At 39.6% G+C, this 16,611-nt stretch overlaps 1 protein-coding gene across 1 annotated transcript in view; it reads left to right on the top strand.

Moving 5' to 3' along the window:
- Positions 1-16,611, top strand: part of LOC133548234 (stereocilin) — a 53,444-nt gene that overhangs the window by 21,145 nt on the left and 15,688 nt on the right. Inside the window, exons 13-20 of the mRNA XM_061893553.1 lie at positions 5,690-5,728; positions 5,812-5,988; positions 9,613-9,762; positions 12,226-12,284; positions 14,702-14,822; positions 14,929-15,016; positions 15,109-15,242; positions 15,552-15,757. Of these exons, the coding sequence (XP_061749537.1) occupies positions 5,690-5,728; positions 5,812-5,988; positions 9,613-9,762; positions 12,226-12,284; positions 14,702-14,822; positions 14,929-15,016; positions 15,109-15,242; positions 15,552-15,757 (974 nt within the window). The remainder of the gene's footprint in view (positions 1-5,689; positions 5,729-5,811; positions 5,989-9,612; positions 9,763-12,225; positions 12,285-14,701; positions 14,823-14,928; positions 15,017-15,108; positions 15,243-15,551; positions 15,758-16,611) is intronic.

The raw sequence follows: 16,611 nt of genomic DNA, 5'->3' as shown, positions 1-16,611 counted from the left end.
TTTCCATTCTTTTTTGCACATATTACCATGCGGTGACACCATGTTACCGGTGTGCCAACCGGCACCTCCTCCAGTACGCCGAGACGAACATCTTGGTCGAGGCCAGCCTTCACCTCGCTCTGCCAGTGTATGGCTACTGGGATGGGTGTGTGGTGGGCCACTGGCGTTGCCTCGTTATCGAGAATGAGGCAAAGTGGTGGGCCAGACATCCTGGGCAGGGGCTGGTGAGGGCATGTGTTAAAAGTACTCTGAGCATACAGCTTCAGGAGGTGCGCCCGTAGCGCCTCCCTGTTGGCCTCTGTAGCTTGCATGGGGAGTGTGACCGGAGGCTCTGCGCGTCAGGGGCAGTTACATGGCTCCGAGGTCGCCAGGTTGACCTCACCCAGAGTTGGGAACTTGTCAGATATCATGGCGAGATCCACGCAGGCTGTGCGAGACTGAAATATGCGGTCTGAGGTGTCGGTCACATATGCGATCTGGCGCGTTTCCAGCCTCCGGGCGTCGCTGCTCCTGCCGGCGAATCTGATGATGGCGGCCCCAAGGATGCGTATACCTTCATTGTTCGCGGCTCTCATGGTCATTGATACAGGGATGAGGTCGTCTGTGCTCAGACCTAGTTGCTGGGCGACCTTGACGCCGATCAGACAGCTCTGGCACGCTGTGTCAGCCATGGCGAGTAGGGTTACAGCGCGGGTGTGCTTTCGAAGGTCGAGTCCCAGCGCTTTGTAATCTTCACGCTCGATGGCGAGGGTGAGGCGGATGTATGGCTGTGGGTTGGATGGGCGTTTCGTCCACTTGTCGCACATATCATCATAAAGGTGGTAGGCCAAGGGCAGTGTGCAGATCTTGTCGTGGGCGCTGTCCATTGTGAGTGTGCACAGTTCTACGTGCGCTGCTGTCTGTTGTTTCTCGCGCGCCCCATCAGCCTCTTCTGGTGGGGGTCTGGATGGGCGGCCGCCCAGACAGACTCTGTCGAGGTGATTTTGCCGATTGGATTTCTTGCACGTCTTGCCATATGCAGGGCATTCAGCGCGCAGGACGCGCCACTGCGGTGTCTTGCCATGACCTGTTCCACCACAATAGACACAGGGCTCCTCAGGTTTCGTTTTAGTTTTTTCTGCCCTTTGGCCCCCTTTGCTGCGGACGTCTTGCTGTTTCCCTCGCCGATATGAACTGCTGATCGAGTCTGTATTTTGGGCGTCAAGCAGGCGTGAGGCTGAGCGCTTCCCTGATTCTTTAGCTTCAATGTACTCTGCCATGTCTTTTAATGGCATATTTTGATTTTTCTCGCCCAATAAATCCAGCTGTATCTCTTGGTCTGCTATGCCCCGAGCGATCACATCGCGCAGTATTTCCTCTGTGAAATCATTCATTTGGCCACAGTCCTCTATTTGCATGTGCCAGCCTGCCCCTTTAAACGAGCGTGGAATGACCTGATGTGCTCCTCGTGTCCCTGCCGCATGTTGGATAGGGCCACCCTGGCCACCATGATGTTTTCTGCACGGACGGCGAGTGCTTTCATAGCCAAAAGAACATCCTTTTCATCACTATATACGAGGCTTTTGCCAGCTGCGCGAGTGAGGTCTTTTCTTAGCTCCTCCTCGCAGCACTCGAGTAGTTGCGTGACTACGTCAGAACCGGTTAATTTGGTTCCTCTTTTGTATTCATCCCAATGGGTTAAGAAATATGACCACGTCTCGGCCGTTCCCGCCAACGCGATGGAGGGTCGCTTGAGCTTCTCTACCTTAGCATTCATGTGTGGCTCCCTGGGGGCTGCAGTGTGTGTGGTCGCATGGATGTTCAGCATCGCCGCCACCACTCCCGCCTCTTTGTGCCGAGCCGTGTATTCACAGTTTGCGATAGGGCAACGTACCTCCATTGTTGGTTTTACTGGTTTGCGTTTCACCTTCTTTGTTTTGATGACTCACTCACTCTTCGGTCAATGGCGTGAATGCATTCGCCGCTCGCTCATGCGTTGTTTGCATTCCGATGTCGGCAAACTCCGTTTGATAAAGTCCATGTTTTGTTATAAATAAGAACGATCTTCTATTTGTTCACGTTGCTTTAATAAATTATAGCAGTGAAATACAATAACAAAACATGTTATCAACGTATTCCTAAGTGCCGTCTGGCATAACTTCAACACGTCATCCACTTCCTGTTTGCGTGTGTGTCACAATAATAGTACCGTGGTGCAACATTCTCTATTGATGATGTCAGCTGATAGTAGAGCTAGCCAATCTGGTGCCTTCACACATTGGCATTATATTTTTCGCTGGAATTCTCTGCCTTGTACTGATAACTAGGTCAACGCAGAGACAAAAACCAAGAGTACCTAACCCCCCCTACAATTTTCTCCCCGGATTTAAACGGTTCACAGAAATTACCCTGGCGGTGCCAAAATCGGCGGAATTCCGCGGATCCGTGGAAAATTCCCATCCCTGATTATCAAGTTTTGCCTGCAAAAATAACAAAGTTAACAGGAAAAAAAAAAAAAAAATTGTCCTGCTTAACTTAAAACAGAACAAATCAATGTTCATCTTTATGAAAGAACATATCTCCTACGTTCATCAGTATGAGAGCAACATTGACAAAAACAAAGGAGAGGTGAGCTATATGTCTTTGGATTATACTGTTTTCCATTTCACTTGTGCTTTATTCATGAAGCAGATCTCCACTCATTGTGTTTATGCTAAATTGTGGTAATTATTACATTAATTAAAATAATCATGTCCAAACCGAACACTTGTAAAATTACAAAGAGTAGAAGGAAATATTATTTGACGTTTTGGTGAGTTACTGTATCACCAGTTACCTGTAGTGTCACTATCATAAAGTGTAGTGTCTCAATCGTGATATAAAGTGTCACTATCATAAAGTGTAATGTCAATATCACAAAAAGTAGTGTCACTATCATAAAAAGTAGTGTCACTATCACAAAGTGTAATGTCACTCTTATAAAGTGTAGGGTCATTATCATAAAGCTGGACACAGTATGTTTATGTTCAACAACTTAGATACACAACAAGTGTTTTGAGGACAAGACATTATGATGACAACAAGAGGTTTGCTAAATGACACTTTTAAAAAGCGAGCTAGCACATACATGATCGCCTCATGTAGCTTTGTCGTTGAACAAAAACAATCTCTGAACATCCGCACACATTTGGAATGATTGAATTGATTGCCCGTTAGGCGGACAACTCTTGCTCGCTGCCGCCTGGCAAAGACCCATTGAAAGCCAAGACAAAGCTATTGCTCAAAGATGTCGGAAAAGTCAAACAGCAATGAGACGCTGGCATCGATTGGCTTACTTCTTAGAAGCTGTTGTCATTCAGTATTTATTGATATTTGTCAAATAATTAATTATTCTTCCATCCATCCATTTTCTACCGCTTATTCCCTTTTGGGGTCGCGGGGGGCGCTGGCGCCTATCTCAGCTACAATCGGGCGGTAGGCGGGGTACATCCTGGACAAGTCGCCATCTCATCGCAGGGCCAACACAGATAGACAGACAACATTCACACTCACATTCACACACTAGTATGGCCATAAAAATACGGGACACAGGGCGTCCCTTGACGATTCAATATGGGATGATTCCGTTTTTCAAGGGACAGTTAGCAACCTTGGGCCTTACTGTACTGTAATGCACCTTCTTCTAATTGGCTGACATGAAAAAGTGTAACATTAACGAGAGGCAGTGCGGCTAAGTCCACTATGAGTGCTTCATTAAAATATTTCCCGGCCAAATGCTTGAGCTAGTGCCAAGTCTGAAACTGGTTGTGACAACAAAGGTATCAAAAAATGGCACCATTTATTTTGAGGTAAATCCGCTAGGAATTGGGTACCCATTCCTAATTGTATGCTACTTTTACAAAAATGTATTTCTTGTAAGTAGGGCTCGATATATCGCGGGTTTGTCTCTGTGCGATATTGAAAATGAGTATATTGTGATATTCGAGTATACGTTCTCACACAGTTGCTTTTAGCTGCTGGCATTAGACTACGGGGTCTTCTCACTCTTTCTTGTCTCTCCTTCTCACAGACAGCAAGCGCACCTTCTTACACACTTTAAATACTGTCACGTCATACGTCACATACGTGTACGCCCTCGCGGAGCAGAGAGGAAGCAGCATGGGTAAAATTAGCTGTGTTGCGAGTGGTAATACGAGAGAAAGAGGGTACCAATCTGGTAACAAATGAAGGAAAAATGAATCCCCAAGAAAAACAGCAGGGGTTCCATCGTCTGCCGGTGGTTTGGCTTCAAGTGGGAATATGTCGAACAGACAACCGTAATTTGTCAAGTGTGGGGCAAAAGCGTTGCTACGAAAAATAGCATTACTGCTAATATGTAGCATCATTTGAAAAGTCACCTGCTCGAGAATGAAGAGTGCTTACTCCGCATTTCAACATCTCCATTCGGTGCCACACCAACAAAATGCAGAGGCAACCATTTCCACATCAACATCGTATAAAAAAATTGTGAACAACATAAAGAGATAACGTCCGGAGTAACCCACCATTTAATTGTTTAATTTCCTTTTATGCAGCTCATTTTTATTTGACAGTTATTGCAATATCTTGTGTGACATCTTTTGTGCATGGCGGGCAGTATACCTCGGTTGGTAGAGTGGCTGTGCCAGCAACTTGAGGGTTCAAGATTCAATCCCCGGTTCTGCCATTCTAGTCACTGCCGTTGTGTCCTTGGGCAAGACACTTTACCCAACAGCTCCCAGTGCTCCCCACACTGGTTTAAATGTAACTTAGATGTTGGGTTTCACTATGTAAATGTGCTTTGAGTCACTAGAGAAAAGCGCTATATAAATACAATTCACTTCACTTTAGTTGTTTTAAACTTTTGCAGTGGCTTGAGAGAGTGGCCGTGCGCAACCCGAGGGTCCCTGGTTCAATTCCCACCTAGTACCAACCTCGTCACGTCCGTTGTGTCCTGAGCAAGACACTTCACCCTTGCTCCTGATGGGTGCTGGTTGGCGCCTTGCATGGCAGCTCCCTCCATCAGTGTGTGAATGTGTGTGTGAATGGGTAAATGTGGAAGTAGTGTCAAAGCGCTTTGAGTACCTTGAAGGTAGAAAAGCGCTATACAAGTATAACCCATTTATTTATTTATTTATTTAAAAAGTGCACTTTAATTTAGTGTTGTTTTGATATGTCATCTTAGTGACATCATGCACAAAAGTGCACTTATAGCTTGTTTTAAAATGTCTCTGACAATCTTGCACTTTCTGTTTTGGAAATGACATAAATGTTTGTGCCACTGCTTAATAACTGTTTAATAAATACAGTTTAAGTCAATTGACTTAGTTGTGATTTCCGTCTCTGCATGAAAGTTTAAAACGAACATATATTAGTGCAGTTATGAACAAGAATGTTTTAATGTAGACACATAGAGTCATCATACTGCTGTGATTATATGCATCAAGTGTTCATTCAAGGCTGAGGCAAAATATTGAGATATATATCGTGTATCGTGATATGGCATAAAAATGTCAAGATATTAAAAAAAGGCCAAATCGCCCAGCCCTACTTGTAAGTCAATAAACTCTGTCCGAGGACTAAAAGTCTGTTTTTGGCTTTCACTTGAACTAATCCTGACTAAAGATGATGAAGGCATTTTGGATGAAAACTTTTCTTTCTGGTTTGATCCCTATCTGTAACATCTTTCCAGGCTTTTCAAATACTGTCCAAGATTTCCAAAGACACTAATGTAAGTATACATTTTGGAGAACGTGTTTGCAGAACACTAGTCAGCTTCCCTCAGAGTGTCAAGTGTGTTTTCCTTCCCGGCAGCTGACAGTGGAAACTTTGTGTAAACTGAAGCCTTTACACTCTGGTCTATCCCCTGCTGTGCTGAGCAACCTCCACTGGTTTGAGATCAATGAAAGCCCCCACTGCCAGTGTTGGAAAAGCATGCTGACTGAAATGAAGCCTGGCCATAAAGCAATGCTGTACCATGCAATGCAGGAGGTGATGCTATTTACTTTCTCTACATCAGTGCTTCTCAAACTTTTTTCCACCAAGTACCACTATAATGACCAATATTGACATACAGAAGCGTATTGTTGAATATTAAAAAAAGACTTTTGAAAGAAGAAAATACAGTAGCGTAGTAGGCCTCGATAGTCATTAAAAACAGGGCGGCGTTTTTTTTTTAAATATGTGTGTTTTATGCCCTTTTTTGTCAATGAAAGCTTAGAATTTTTATATGGAAAACCAAAATCCCACTAAAATGATGGGAGATCCAAAAGGACGACGCTCATAAAAGTGTTACAAATAAATCATACATATTTTTACTTCCAACGCTTAGGTCTTTAGATCAGTGGTGTTCAAACTTTTTTCACCAAGTAGCACGTCAGAAAAGACCTGGCCTTCCACGTACCACCATAATGACCAACATTAAAATACAGTAGTGTGGTAGGCCTAAATCATCAAAACAAGGCAGAAGTTTTATTTAACAAATAAATTAATATTTTGGGCCACTGTAACATTGCAGGCTATCCACATACATCAACAATGATACTCCATATACAATACATATTCACAGACTTCTTTGAAGTATTACTAAGCACAGTTTGCGAATCACTGCTCTAGATCCACTTCCGATCAATCCGTTGATTACAAGTTTTTATTATTTCTTTATATATTTTTTATTTGTTTGTTTTATTCAATTTTTGTCAAAGAAAACTTAATTTTTGTATGTCAAACATACACAGTATGCAATATTTTCCTCCCAAAAAATTAAAAGTGGAACATTTGATTTGAAGTAATTGGACCCTTTAATACAGGGGTGTCAAACTCAAATACAGAGTGGGCCAAAATTTAAAACTGAACAAAGCCACGGGCCAAGGTTGAACAAATTAACCTTTTAATAGGGACCCAAACAAGTTTTGCATTGAATATTAAACAAGCAAGGCTTATATAACTTTATGGTCACATGCAAAATTGAGTTTCAAATTATAATAAATATCAATGGCATATCAAATAACATTCAAATAAAAATTGGGGGATCGGGGTTCGGTGGTAGCGGGGATGTCTATTGTAGCGTCCCGGAAGAGTTAGTGCTGCAAAGGGTTATGGGTATTTCTTTTGTTGAGTTTATGTTTTGCTACGGTTCGGATGTTTTCCCGAAATGTGTTTTTCATTCTTGTTTGGTTTGGCTTCACAGTGTGGCACATATTTGTAAAAGTGTTAAAGTTTATTATACGGCCACCCTCAGTGTGACCCTTATGGCTGTTGCTCAAGTATGTATTGCATTCACTTGTGTGTGTTAAAGCCGCAAATATTATGTGACTGGGGCGCCACGTTGTTTGTATGGCGGAAAAACGGACGTAACGACAGGCTGTAGAGGACGCTAAAGGCAGTGCCTTCAAGGCACGCCCCCAGTATTGTTGTCCGGGTGGAAATCGGGAGAAATTCGGAAGAATGGTTGCCCCGTGAGATTTTCGGGAGGGGCACTGAACTTTGGGAGTGTCCCGGGAAAATTTTGAGGGTTCGCAAGTATAGAGTATCAACGGTGAATGCAGTGTTACAGAGGCATCGCCGCTGTATATACCGGAGGGCCAGATCTAATCTTAATTTGATATTACCTCAATGGCCAAATGAAATTACACGGCGGGCCAAATTTGGCCCGCGGGCCAGAGTTTGACACCCATGCTTTAACTGGTCAATAATTCAAAATACCAATAATTCAAAATATTAAATTTATTTATAATTTTTTTTGCGAAAAAAATATCCGACTAAAATTTTGGGGGGTCTCAAAGGGCTCCACTCATAATAGTATTAAAAATAAGACACACATGTTTTTACTTTCAACGCTTAAGTCTCTAGATCAGTTTTTCTCAAACTTTTTTTTTACCAAGTACCACCTCAGAAAAATCTTTGCTTGCCAAGTCCCACCATAAATACCAACATTAAAATACTGTATTGTGGTAGGCCTAAGTATTCATTAAAACAAGGCAGAAGTTTTAAGTATATTTTTATATTTTTTCCATTGTAACATTAGACACAATGCACAAACATCAACAACAATACTCCATATACAACACATATTTACTGACTTCTTTGGTGTACCACTAAGCACAATTTGAGATCATTGCTCTAGATCCACACCATATACAGTAAATATTTTACTGTCTTACTCGGGGTACTACTAGATGGAGCCTGCGTACCTCTAGTGGCACGCGTACCACATTTATAAATATAAAAATATATATTTACTGATATAAATGATACAAATTTGTCAGACAATAGTGCTTTTAATACTATTGTTATATGATGATACTGCTTCCTACTGCAGTTTGAGAATCACTGCTCCACATTATTTAACTGTCCAGCTTTTAAGAGGAACTGCACTTTTTTGGGAAATTTGTTCACAATACTTATGAGAGACAAGTAGACAAAAGGTTGTTTTTTTTTTGCGCATTTTTACATATAAACATTGGCTCATTCTAGGTGGCTAGCAATGCAGCTAACGGGGGCAATCAATTCTACCTCCAAATCACTTTGAAAATGCATTCGAAACCCGCCAACAATACTTTATTTACATTCTGTAACCTGTATAATAACCAAACTGTACCGACATAGTTAATGTAAGAACTAACACTGAGGAACTGTTTTTCTAGCATGCTATGGTATTAGCCTTGAGGTAGCTACGGCGAGACATTAGGTAGCACCCGAATCGTGTTTGAGTTTGTACTGCGCAACCCAATGTTGCCAATCTGTACTCACTGAAAAACATGAACATCCATATTACAGTATCTGTAAAGTATTATTTCATGTTTTGATTTTACATATCTAGCTTGACAGCCTATGTAGTTGTAATAACACGCATGACGTGCTTTGTATATCATAATCCCTTTTAAAGTCACTCCCTTGATTGATAGTTTGCAGGGTCGTTTCCAGTTGATCTTAGTTAAGCACTCCATTTATGTCGAAAAAAATTGGCTCCAAGTTCCACATTTTCAGCATCAAAGTCACGCCGACCTCACTTTATCTTCTTTCGTCTGCTCCGTCTCACCTTCTTTTCATGCTCACTTTTACAAACGTTTATAGAAGCAGGAGTTCATCCTTCGCATATTCAGCTTCCAAAAGATAAGGTTGCGAATCGTCATTTGTCCAAAAATAATGAACCTTGTTGTTTAGTACCAATTCTGCCATGATTAGAACACACTTGGGCTTGTTCCCGGAAGTAGGAACAGACATTTGTTGCCGGATGTTTGAACTGCGCTGCTATGGAAAGGGAAATAAATACCATAGTTAGACATTAGTTCCGGCAATGCATAACATGACCAAATATGTACTGTTATGAACCTGTCTGTTACTACATTATATATATATATACTTGCAGTGTGTATACAAAACGGTGATGGAGGGTTTTGAAGTGGTTTTATAGGGATTTGAAGGTTACAACGGTGACTACCATCAGCCGCATCTTCCATGCATTTTTTTTATCCTCTTTAAAATCATTTTTAAAAAAAAGACGTGTGTTCTTGTCTCTCATAATAATTGTGAACGACAATTCCAAAAAAACGTGCAGTTCCCCTTTATTGATGTTTTGTGGCTCTTGTTATGTGTTCTATTGTCTACCAGCAGGCTTTATATCGACACTCGCTAAACATCACTCAGCATGTAAACTGTCTCCTGCCATTGATCCCTTTGAGGAAACTGAGTGAGGCCGTGCAGAGGCAACAGCTCCCCAAAGACATCAGTTTGTACAAAGACATTGACTGGTCGTCACAGCAGGTGCACATTAAACTTTATCTTGTGAAACTTTTTTTGCACATATCAATAGGCTCCCACACGCTTGTACAAATGAGGAAAAAGTGAACAATTAACTCTCGTAGCTTCACTCTTATTAATCTGCGAGGCATTGGATATGCTTCAGATGAGCCTTCCAGGATATTAATGCTCCGTCGGCGCCAGTCTCCATCACGCTAATTAGTTTGGCTCTGACACAGAAGTGTGAAGGAATGTACTATAAATTAATAATAGCAAAGTTAAATAGCTTTTTGTCACAGCCAAGGGTCTATTAGGCTGCCTTCACCACCTGTACGGTAAGAGCTGACAGGACTTCAAATCGCAGGTGATAATTTATACCATACCAAGCATGAATGTATCACATATGTAACACAACAACTCTAACATGTTATCGGGTGAAATATTTTGTCCACCAGAAAATAGGGGTATTGGAACCCAAATGTTTGTATCATTGGTTGAATAAATTTAAAGTTGTTTTAGTTGCACTCAGCCCCCAAAATGAAGGTCATGCATACAGTAACACACAATTACAACATTATTACAATCCTTAATAAATCAATCAATCAATGTTTATTTATATAGCCCTAAATTACAAATGTCTCAAAGTACGGTACAAACCATTACGACTACGACATCGTCGGAAGAACCCACATAAGGGCAAGGAAAACTCACACCCAGTTGGACACCAGTGACAATGATGACTATGAGAAACCTTGGAGAGGACCTCAAATGTGGGCAACCCCCCCCTAGCAAAATACTTTGAGTGGATGGAATACTGTAAACATATATTTTTGTCGCTTCTTAAAATCAGTACGGACAAATTACCATATGTCTTATAGTTAGCCAGATTTGTCTATGGTAGTGTACAATAATAATTACGGATGCACTGCAAACCTGCATTTCCAAAATAATGAAATACCATATTTTCCGAACGATAAGCCCCACCTACTAAATTTTAGGGGAAACTTTTTTTTTTTTTTTCATAGATTAGTTGCCCCGAACTATAAACTACAGATGTATACCGGTTTATAGTCTTCATACCAAAGACTATAAAAAATGGGACCCATTATCTCCCTGCTTGGCACTTAGCATCAAGGGTTTGAATTGGGGATTATATCACCATAAATGATTCCCGGGCGCGACACCGCTGCTCACTGCTCCCCTCACCTCCCAGGGGGTGATCAAGGTGATGGGTCAAATGCAGAGGACAAATTTCACCACACCAAGTGTGTGCGTGACAATCATTGGTACTTTAACTTTAACTTTTTATTAAGGTTCAAGATGTTTATTAAGATTATTCAGTTCCTTGTACTTTGTAAACACTTTAAACTTGAACAGTTTCATAAAGTGACTCATTTCACTACATTGTTTGATCTATTCCTCAATTAAGCTGTTAGCAAATAAAAATCCATAGTTTAGTTGGACCTTATTATAAACCGCCGGGTTAAAAACTTGGGTAAAAAGTAGCGGCGTATACATTTTTGTACTGTAGTTTGGGTATCATAAACTTAAAGGTTTAAACATAAGTTGTACTAACTTAAATATGCTGAGTTTGTGTAGGATCCATCCATCCATTTTCGACCGCTTGTCCCGTTCGGGGTGGCAGGGGGTTGATGGAGCCTATCTCAGCTGCATTCGGGCGGAAGGCGGCGTACACCCTGGACAAGTTGCCAACTCATCGCAGAGTTTGTGTAGGATGTACTTTTTTAAAGTACATTAAACATCGATTTTTTCCAGGTTGTTAACTTATACATTACCTCTTAACATCCAATAGCTGTCTTGTTCTTAGTGTGAGGATTTACAATTGGATCATAAAACACTGTGGATAATTATAAATATATATATGAAGGAATATAATCATGAAGTGTATGCTTATTCTAACAAGTGTCTAGTTAGCATGTACTAATTATTGTGCTTTATTCCTTTAGTACCAAAGTACAATATTGTAACTTAAAAGAAATACATTTTCAAGTGAAAATACAGGTACAGATTTTAAAAACACAAACAAAAACATATTTAAAAAAAAACTACTCTATTACAGTAACAACAGCACATTTAATTCAATACTTCCCAGATCTGGTCATTAAGTTATATAACAAGGTGTCTTTTTTCACTGTGAGTGCTTGTTGAATTTTAAATGAAACCCCCTAGTAGTGTGAAAACTGGCGTAAGCTTTTGAAACATTTTTGAGGACAATACAAAAAATAATAATAAAAAAAATAAAACCCCCCCAAAAAATAAATAATAAAATAATAATAATTAAGAAAAAAATTCATATATATATATATATATATATATATATATATATATATATATATATATATATATATATATATACTGTATTAATACTGTATTTGGTATATTATTACAAAGGTTCTAATTAATTATGGCCTCATAGTAAATATTGTTTGATTTTATTCATTCAAGACACCTTTTCTGTCTGTGCAGGCTCAGCTTCTATTTAAATGGATGCATCATTTTAAAAACATCACCAGCAGTTTGTTGAGGTAAGTCTCTCGTCTTAAATAACGTTTTCAACTAAAACGGAACCATCCACTCTGCCCTGTATTACTGTGACACTCCAAAAAAATTGTAAAATGTAAATGGGTAATGAATATACAGTAAAACAGGGTGCTTGATATGAAATGTTGGTAAGCTTGTGGGTGAAAACAATCGGGTCAACAAAGTGCCCCTTATTTATATTCCAAGGTGTTGTTAATAGTGAGAGCTGGTTTTGAAGTTTGGTTGTCTTACAACCACAATAGGAAATAAATAAAACAACTGTATACCTTTCTGACATTGTCGAAGTAAAATATCATAATTTTGAAAGCGACCCATGATGATTTTGATATGCATTTAAAACGCTTCCTTGTGGTCTATATTTTAGTGGTTCTCAACATTTTTTCAGTGATGTACTCCCTGTGAACATTTATTAAATTCAAGTATTTCCTCTAATCAGAGTAAAGCATTTTTGGTTGAAAAAAGGAGATAAAGAAGTAAAATACAGCACTATGTCATCAGTTTCTGATTTATTAAATTGTATAACAGTGCAAAAGATTGCTCATTTGTAGCGGTCTTTCTTGAATTATTTGGAAAAAAAGATATAAAAATAAATAAAAAGTTGTTGAAAAATAAACAAGTGATTCAATTATAAATAAAGATTTCTACACCAAGAAGTAATCATCAACTTAAAGTGCCCTCTTTGGGGATTGTAGTAGAGATCCATCTGGATTCATGAACTTAATTCTAAACATTTCTTCACAAAAAAAGAAATCTTTAACAACAATATTTACGGAACATGTCCACAAAAATTAATATTGCATTGTTGCATTTCTTTTCACAGTTTATGAACTTACATTTATATTTTGTTTAAGTATTATTCAATTAATATATTTATAAAGGATTTTTGAATTGTTGCTATTTTTAGAATATTTTAAAAAAATCTCACGTACCCCTTGGCATACCTTCAAGTACCCCCATGGGTATACGTACCCCCATTTGAGAACCACTGCACTATATAATATATCTATTGGATATGCATTGGTGTAAAGTTTGAGTAAATTTTGCTCCGCAGTCACTCTTCTAACTTCTTTTTTGAGTCTCCCTGCAAGATGTTTATTCGTAGTGACGTTCCCAGATTGCAAATGAAACAATACCCCAACCTCTTCAAAAGTATCCATTTTTATGTTTTTGAAAATGTACACTGTTTAAATAAGAATGCAACTCAGTATCCTTCTTCCTCCAAACATGACGAGTTGAGTTTATACCAAAATGGATACATGGATGATGCAGCAGAGGATTGGGAGAATGTCATGTGGTCAGATGAAACCAAAATAGAACTTTTTGGTATAAACTCAACTCGTCGTGTTTGGAGGAAGAAGAATACTGAGTTGCATCCCAAGAACACCATACCTACTGTGAAGCATGGAGGTGGAAACATCATGCTTTGGGGCTGTTTTTCTGCTAAGGGGACAGGACGATTGATCCGTGTTAAGGAAAGAATGAATGGGGCCATGTATCGTGAGATTTTGAGCCAAAACCTCCTTCCATCAGTGAGAGTTTGAATGGTTGACTTAATACTTATTTTCCACCATAATTTACAAATACATTGTTTAAAATTCCTACAATGTGAATTCCTGGATTTTTTTTCACATTCTGTCCCTCACAGTTGAAGTGTACCTATGATGAAAATCACAGACCTCTGTCACGATTTTAAGTGGGAGAACTTGCACAATCGGTGGCTGACTAAATACTTTTTTGCCCCACTGTATCGAACATTGTAACAAAATGTATCAATCAAACAGATTAAAGTCATCATTTGGTCTCCATTAATGACAAACTTTTTTTATGCAGCTCTTGTACTTGATATTATTAGATTGTGCAAGTGTTCCTGCTAAGAGTAGACTTTGTTTTTCAGCAATCCATAGCATGGGCCCCTCAGGCTAACTTGGGGCCCAAAGCAGAATTTTATTTTGAGCCCCCCCCCCTTTTCAATTTGTATTTCTCCCTTTTTTATTTAAGGATTTATTTTTATACTTTTTTAATCAAGCGTGAATTTAATTAGGTGCATATGTAGCACTAAAACGATTTCATAATAGAGGAATTGTTCAATATTATTTTTTTTGTGCAAAATAACAAAATTATAAAAAAAATCAAAAAAATCCTGACACATCTAGAATCGGGATTAAAACCCACTGCGCCCACTTACAAGACCAGCACTAACAATGCACAACACAGGGCACAGTAAGAGGCAAAAAGGGGCTAGGAATATATTTGCTTTAAAATAGTATATGAAGCGCCCTGTCATTCATTAATTGTCATTTCACATGAGCTTCTTCATGCAATTGCAGTGTCCTACGCGCAGCGCGTCTGTGCAAAGCGAGTGGCGGGCAGTAATACAATAACAACTTCTGTGCTTGTAGAGAGCTGGCTATGTTGGAGGCGGGATGACATGTGACTTTCTGAGACTTAGGAGCAATGACAGTGATTTTGCAGCGCTGCTCCACTTTGTTACTATGCTGCCAGGACACCTTCGACCTGCTCTGGTGAGGGGCCAAGTGCTCTACTCAATATTGTTCACTCGATGAGAATCCTGTTAGATTGACAAAAGTATCTTCACTACTAACTTGTTTCTGTTCTGTTTGTTTTAAGCGAAAATGTGTCATAGAAGAACTGAGAGAACAACCTGAAGTGGATCTCAACGATTTGAGCCCTTGGTTTTCTGCAACATTTACCGCAAGTGTTTCCTTATTTGACATGTCATATAACTACTTTGCATTTTTTTACAGTTCATCTAAAAACATATACTGCTTGCTATATTCTCTCTCAGAGTGACAATGATGGATGAGCTTTCCAACGCATCCTTCAGGGCTGTTCTGGACTATGTCCAGGCACACTTTGCAGATTTCCTCCTCCTACCCCGTTACAAGCGGACAAACATAGCCGAGGGGGCCCTAGGCGAACTGGTAGACTACCAAATCATACACTCTGTACATCATACAACTGCATTAAGTATACAACAACACATTTAAGCATCTTTCAAACTAAGCTGCCTAATGCATTCACCCTTTGAGCATTGAAAGAAATATTGAGTGATGATGAAGTAATTGGAATCAATAAATACACATAATAATTAGACCTATTAGGGATGTCATAATTTGATGAGAATATAAACGTTTTTTGGACACACATACCAATACCGGACGTGTACTTTGATTCACATTTGACATCTAATCATCTATTCATATTCATTATGTGACTGTGGGTCTCTACAGGACTCTTCCAGGCTTATCGGTGGTGTGATTGATGGTGCAACTCTGGACTTCCTGGGCCCTCTTCTGCCTTTCTTGGAAAGAGACAGTCTGGATCTGGTAGACAGAGGTGCTCTGGCTTTGCGGCTGGAGGAGATGAAAAGTTTCTGTCTTCCCAAAGAATCCCTGAGAGATATCAGCATGATGCTCACCCAGAAAGACATGATAGGGTAAATTAGAGTGAAAAAAAAGTTTTGCAAATTTGCATGAATTACTTTAAAGTATAAATCCAAACATTTTAATTTAAAGATCATATTTTGATTTTGTTCTACATTTAAAGCACTTCCTCGTGGTCTTAATAATATGTATAGGTGTGTTTGGTCAAAATGTTGCATATATACTGTTTTACAGACCATCTTCAAGCCGCTTTCTGACCGTTTCTTCAGGGAGCGCTATTTTGTGGTCTTATTTAAGTGCCTCTGCATTGACTGTGTCTTCTCCCCGCCATCTTTGTTGTAGTTTCAACCACTATCACATAGAGACTAACGACATAGTATTTCAAACTATACACTACTCCAGGGGCCACCAAACTACGGCCCGCCAGTGTCCAAAATCTAGCCCGTGAGAAGTCCCAAGTTGAAATTTAAAAAAAATAATCTTTTTTTTAATGTTTTTTTATCATTCCATTCATTTTTCCTACCGCTTATTTCCTTCGGGGCCACGGGGGGCTCTGGAGCCTATCTCAGCTACAATAGATTATTATTGAAAATCTGTTCTTTCTTTTCCATTTTCTACTGTTTGTTACTCTCGGTGTCTCCTAGCTGCTCAGGCAAATCATATTGTCTAAAAAGGCATTTTCCCATTGATAACGTGACATCATCGTGCTTGCGCCGCAGTGCAAGTGCGTGCTCTTTCAGTCAATTAGTGCACAAGGAATATATATATATATATATATATATATATATATATATATATATATATATATATATATTATAGGCTACCCCGCCTTCTGCCCGATTGTAGCTGAGATAGGCACCAGCGCCCCCCGCGACCCCAAAGGGAATAAGCGGCAGGAAATGGATGG

The sequence above is a fragment of the Nerophis ophidion genome, linkage group LG02 (genome assembly GCF_033978795.1).
Source record: "Nerophis ophidion isolate RoL-2023_Sa linkage group LG02, RoL_Noph_v1.0, whole genome shotgun sequence".
NCBI lineage: Eukaryota > Metazoa > Chordata > Actinopteri > Syngnathiformes > Syngnathidae > Nerophis > Nerophis ophidion.
This window is presented reverse-complemented; position numbering and strand designations above follow the sequence as displayed.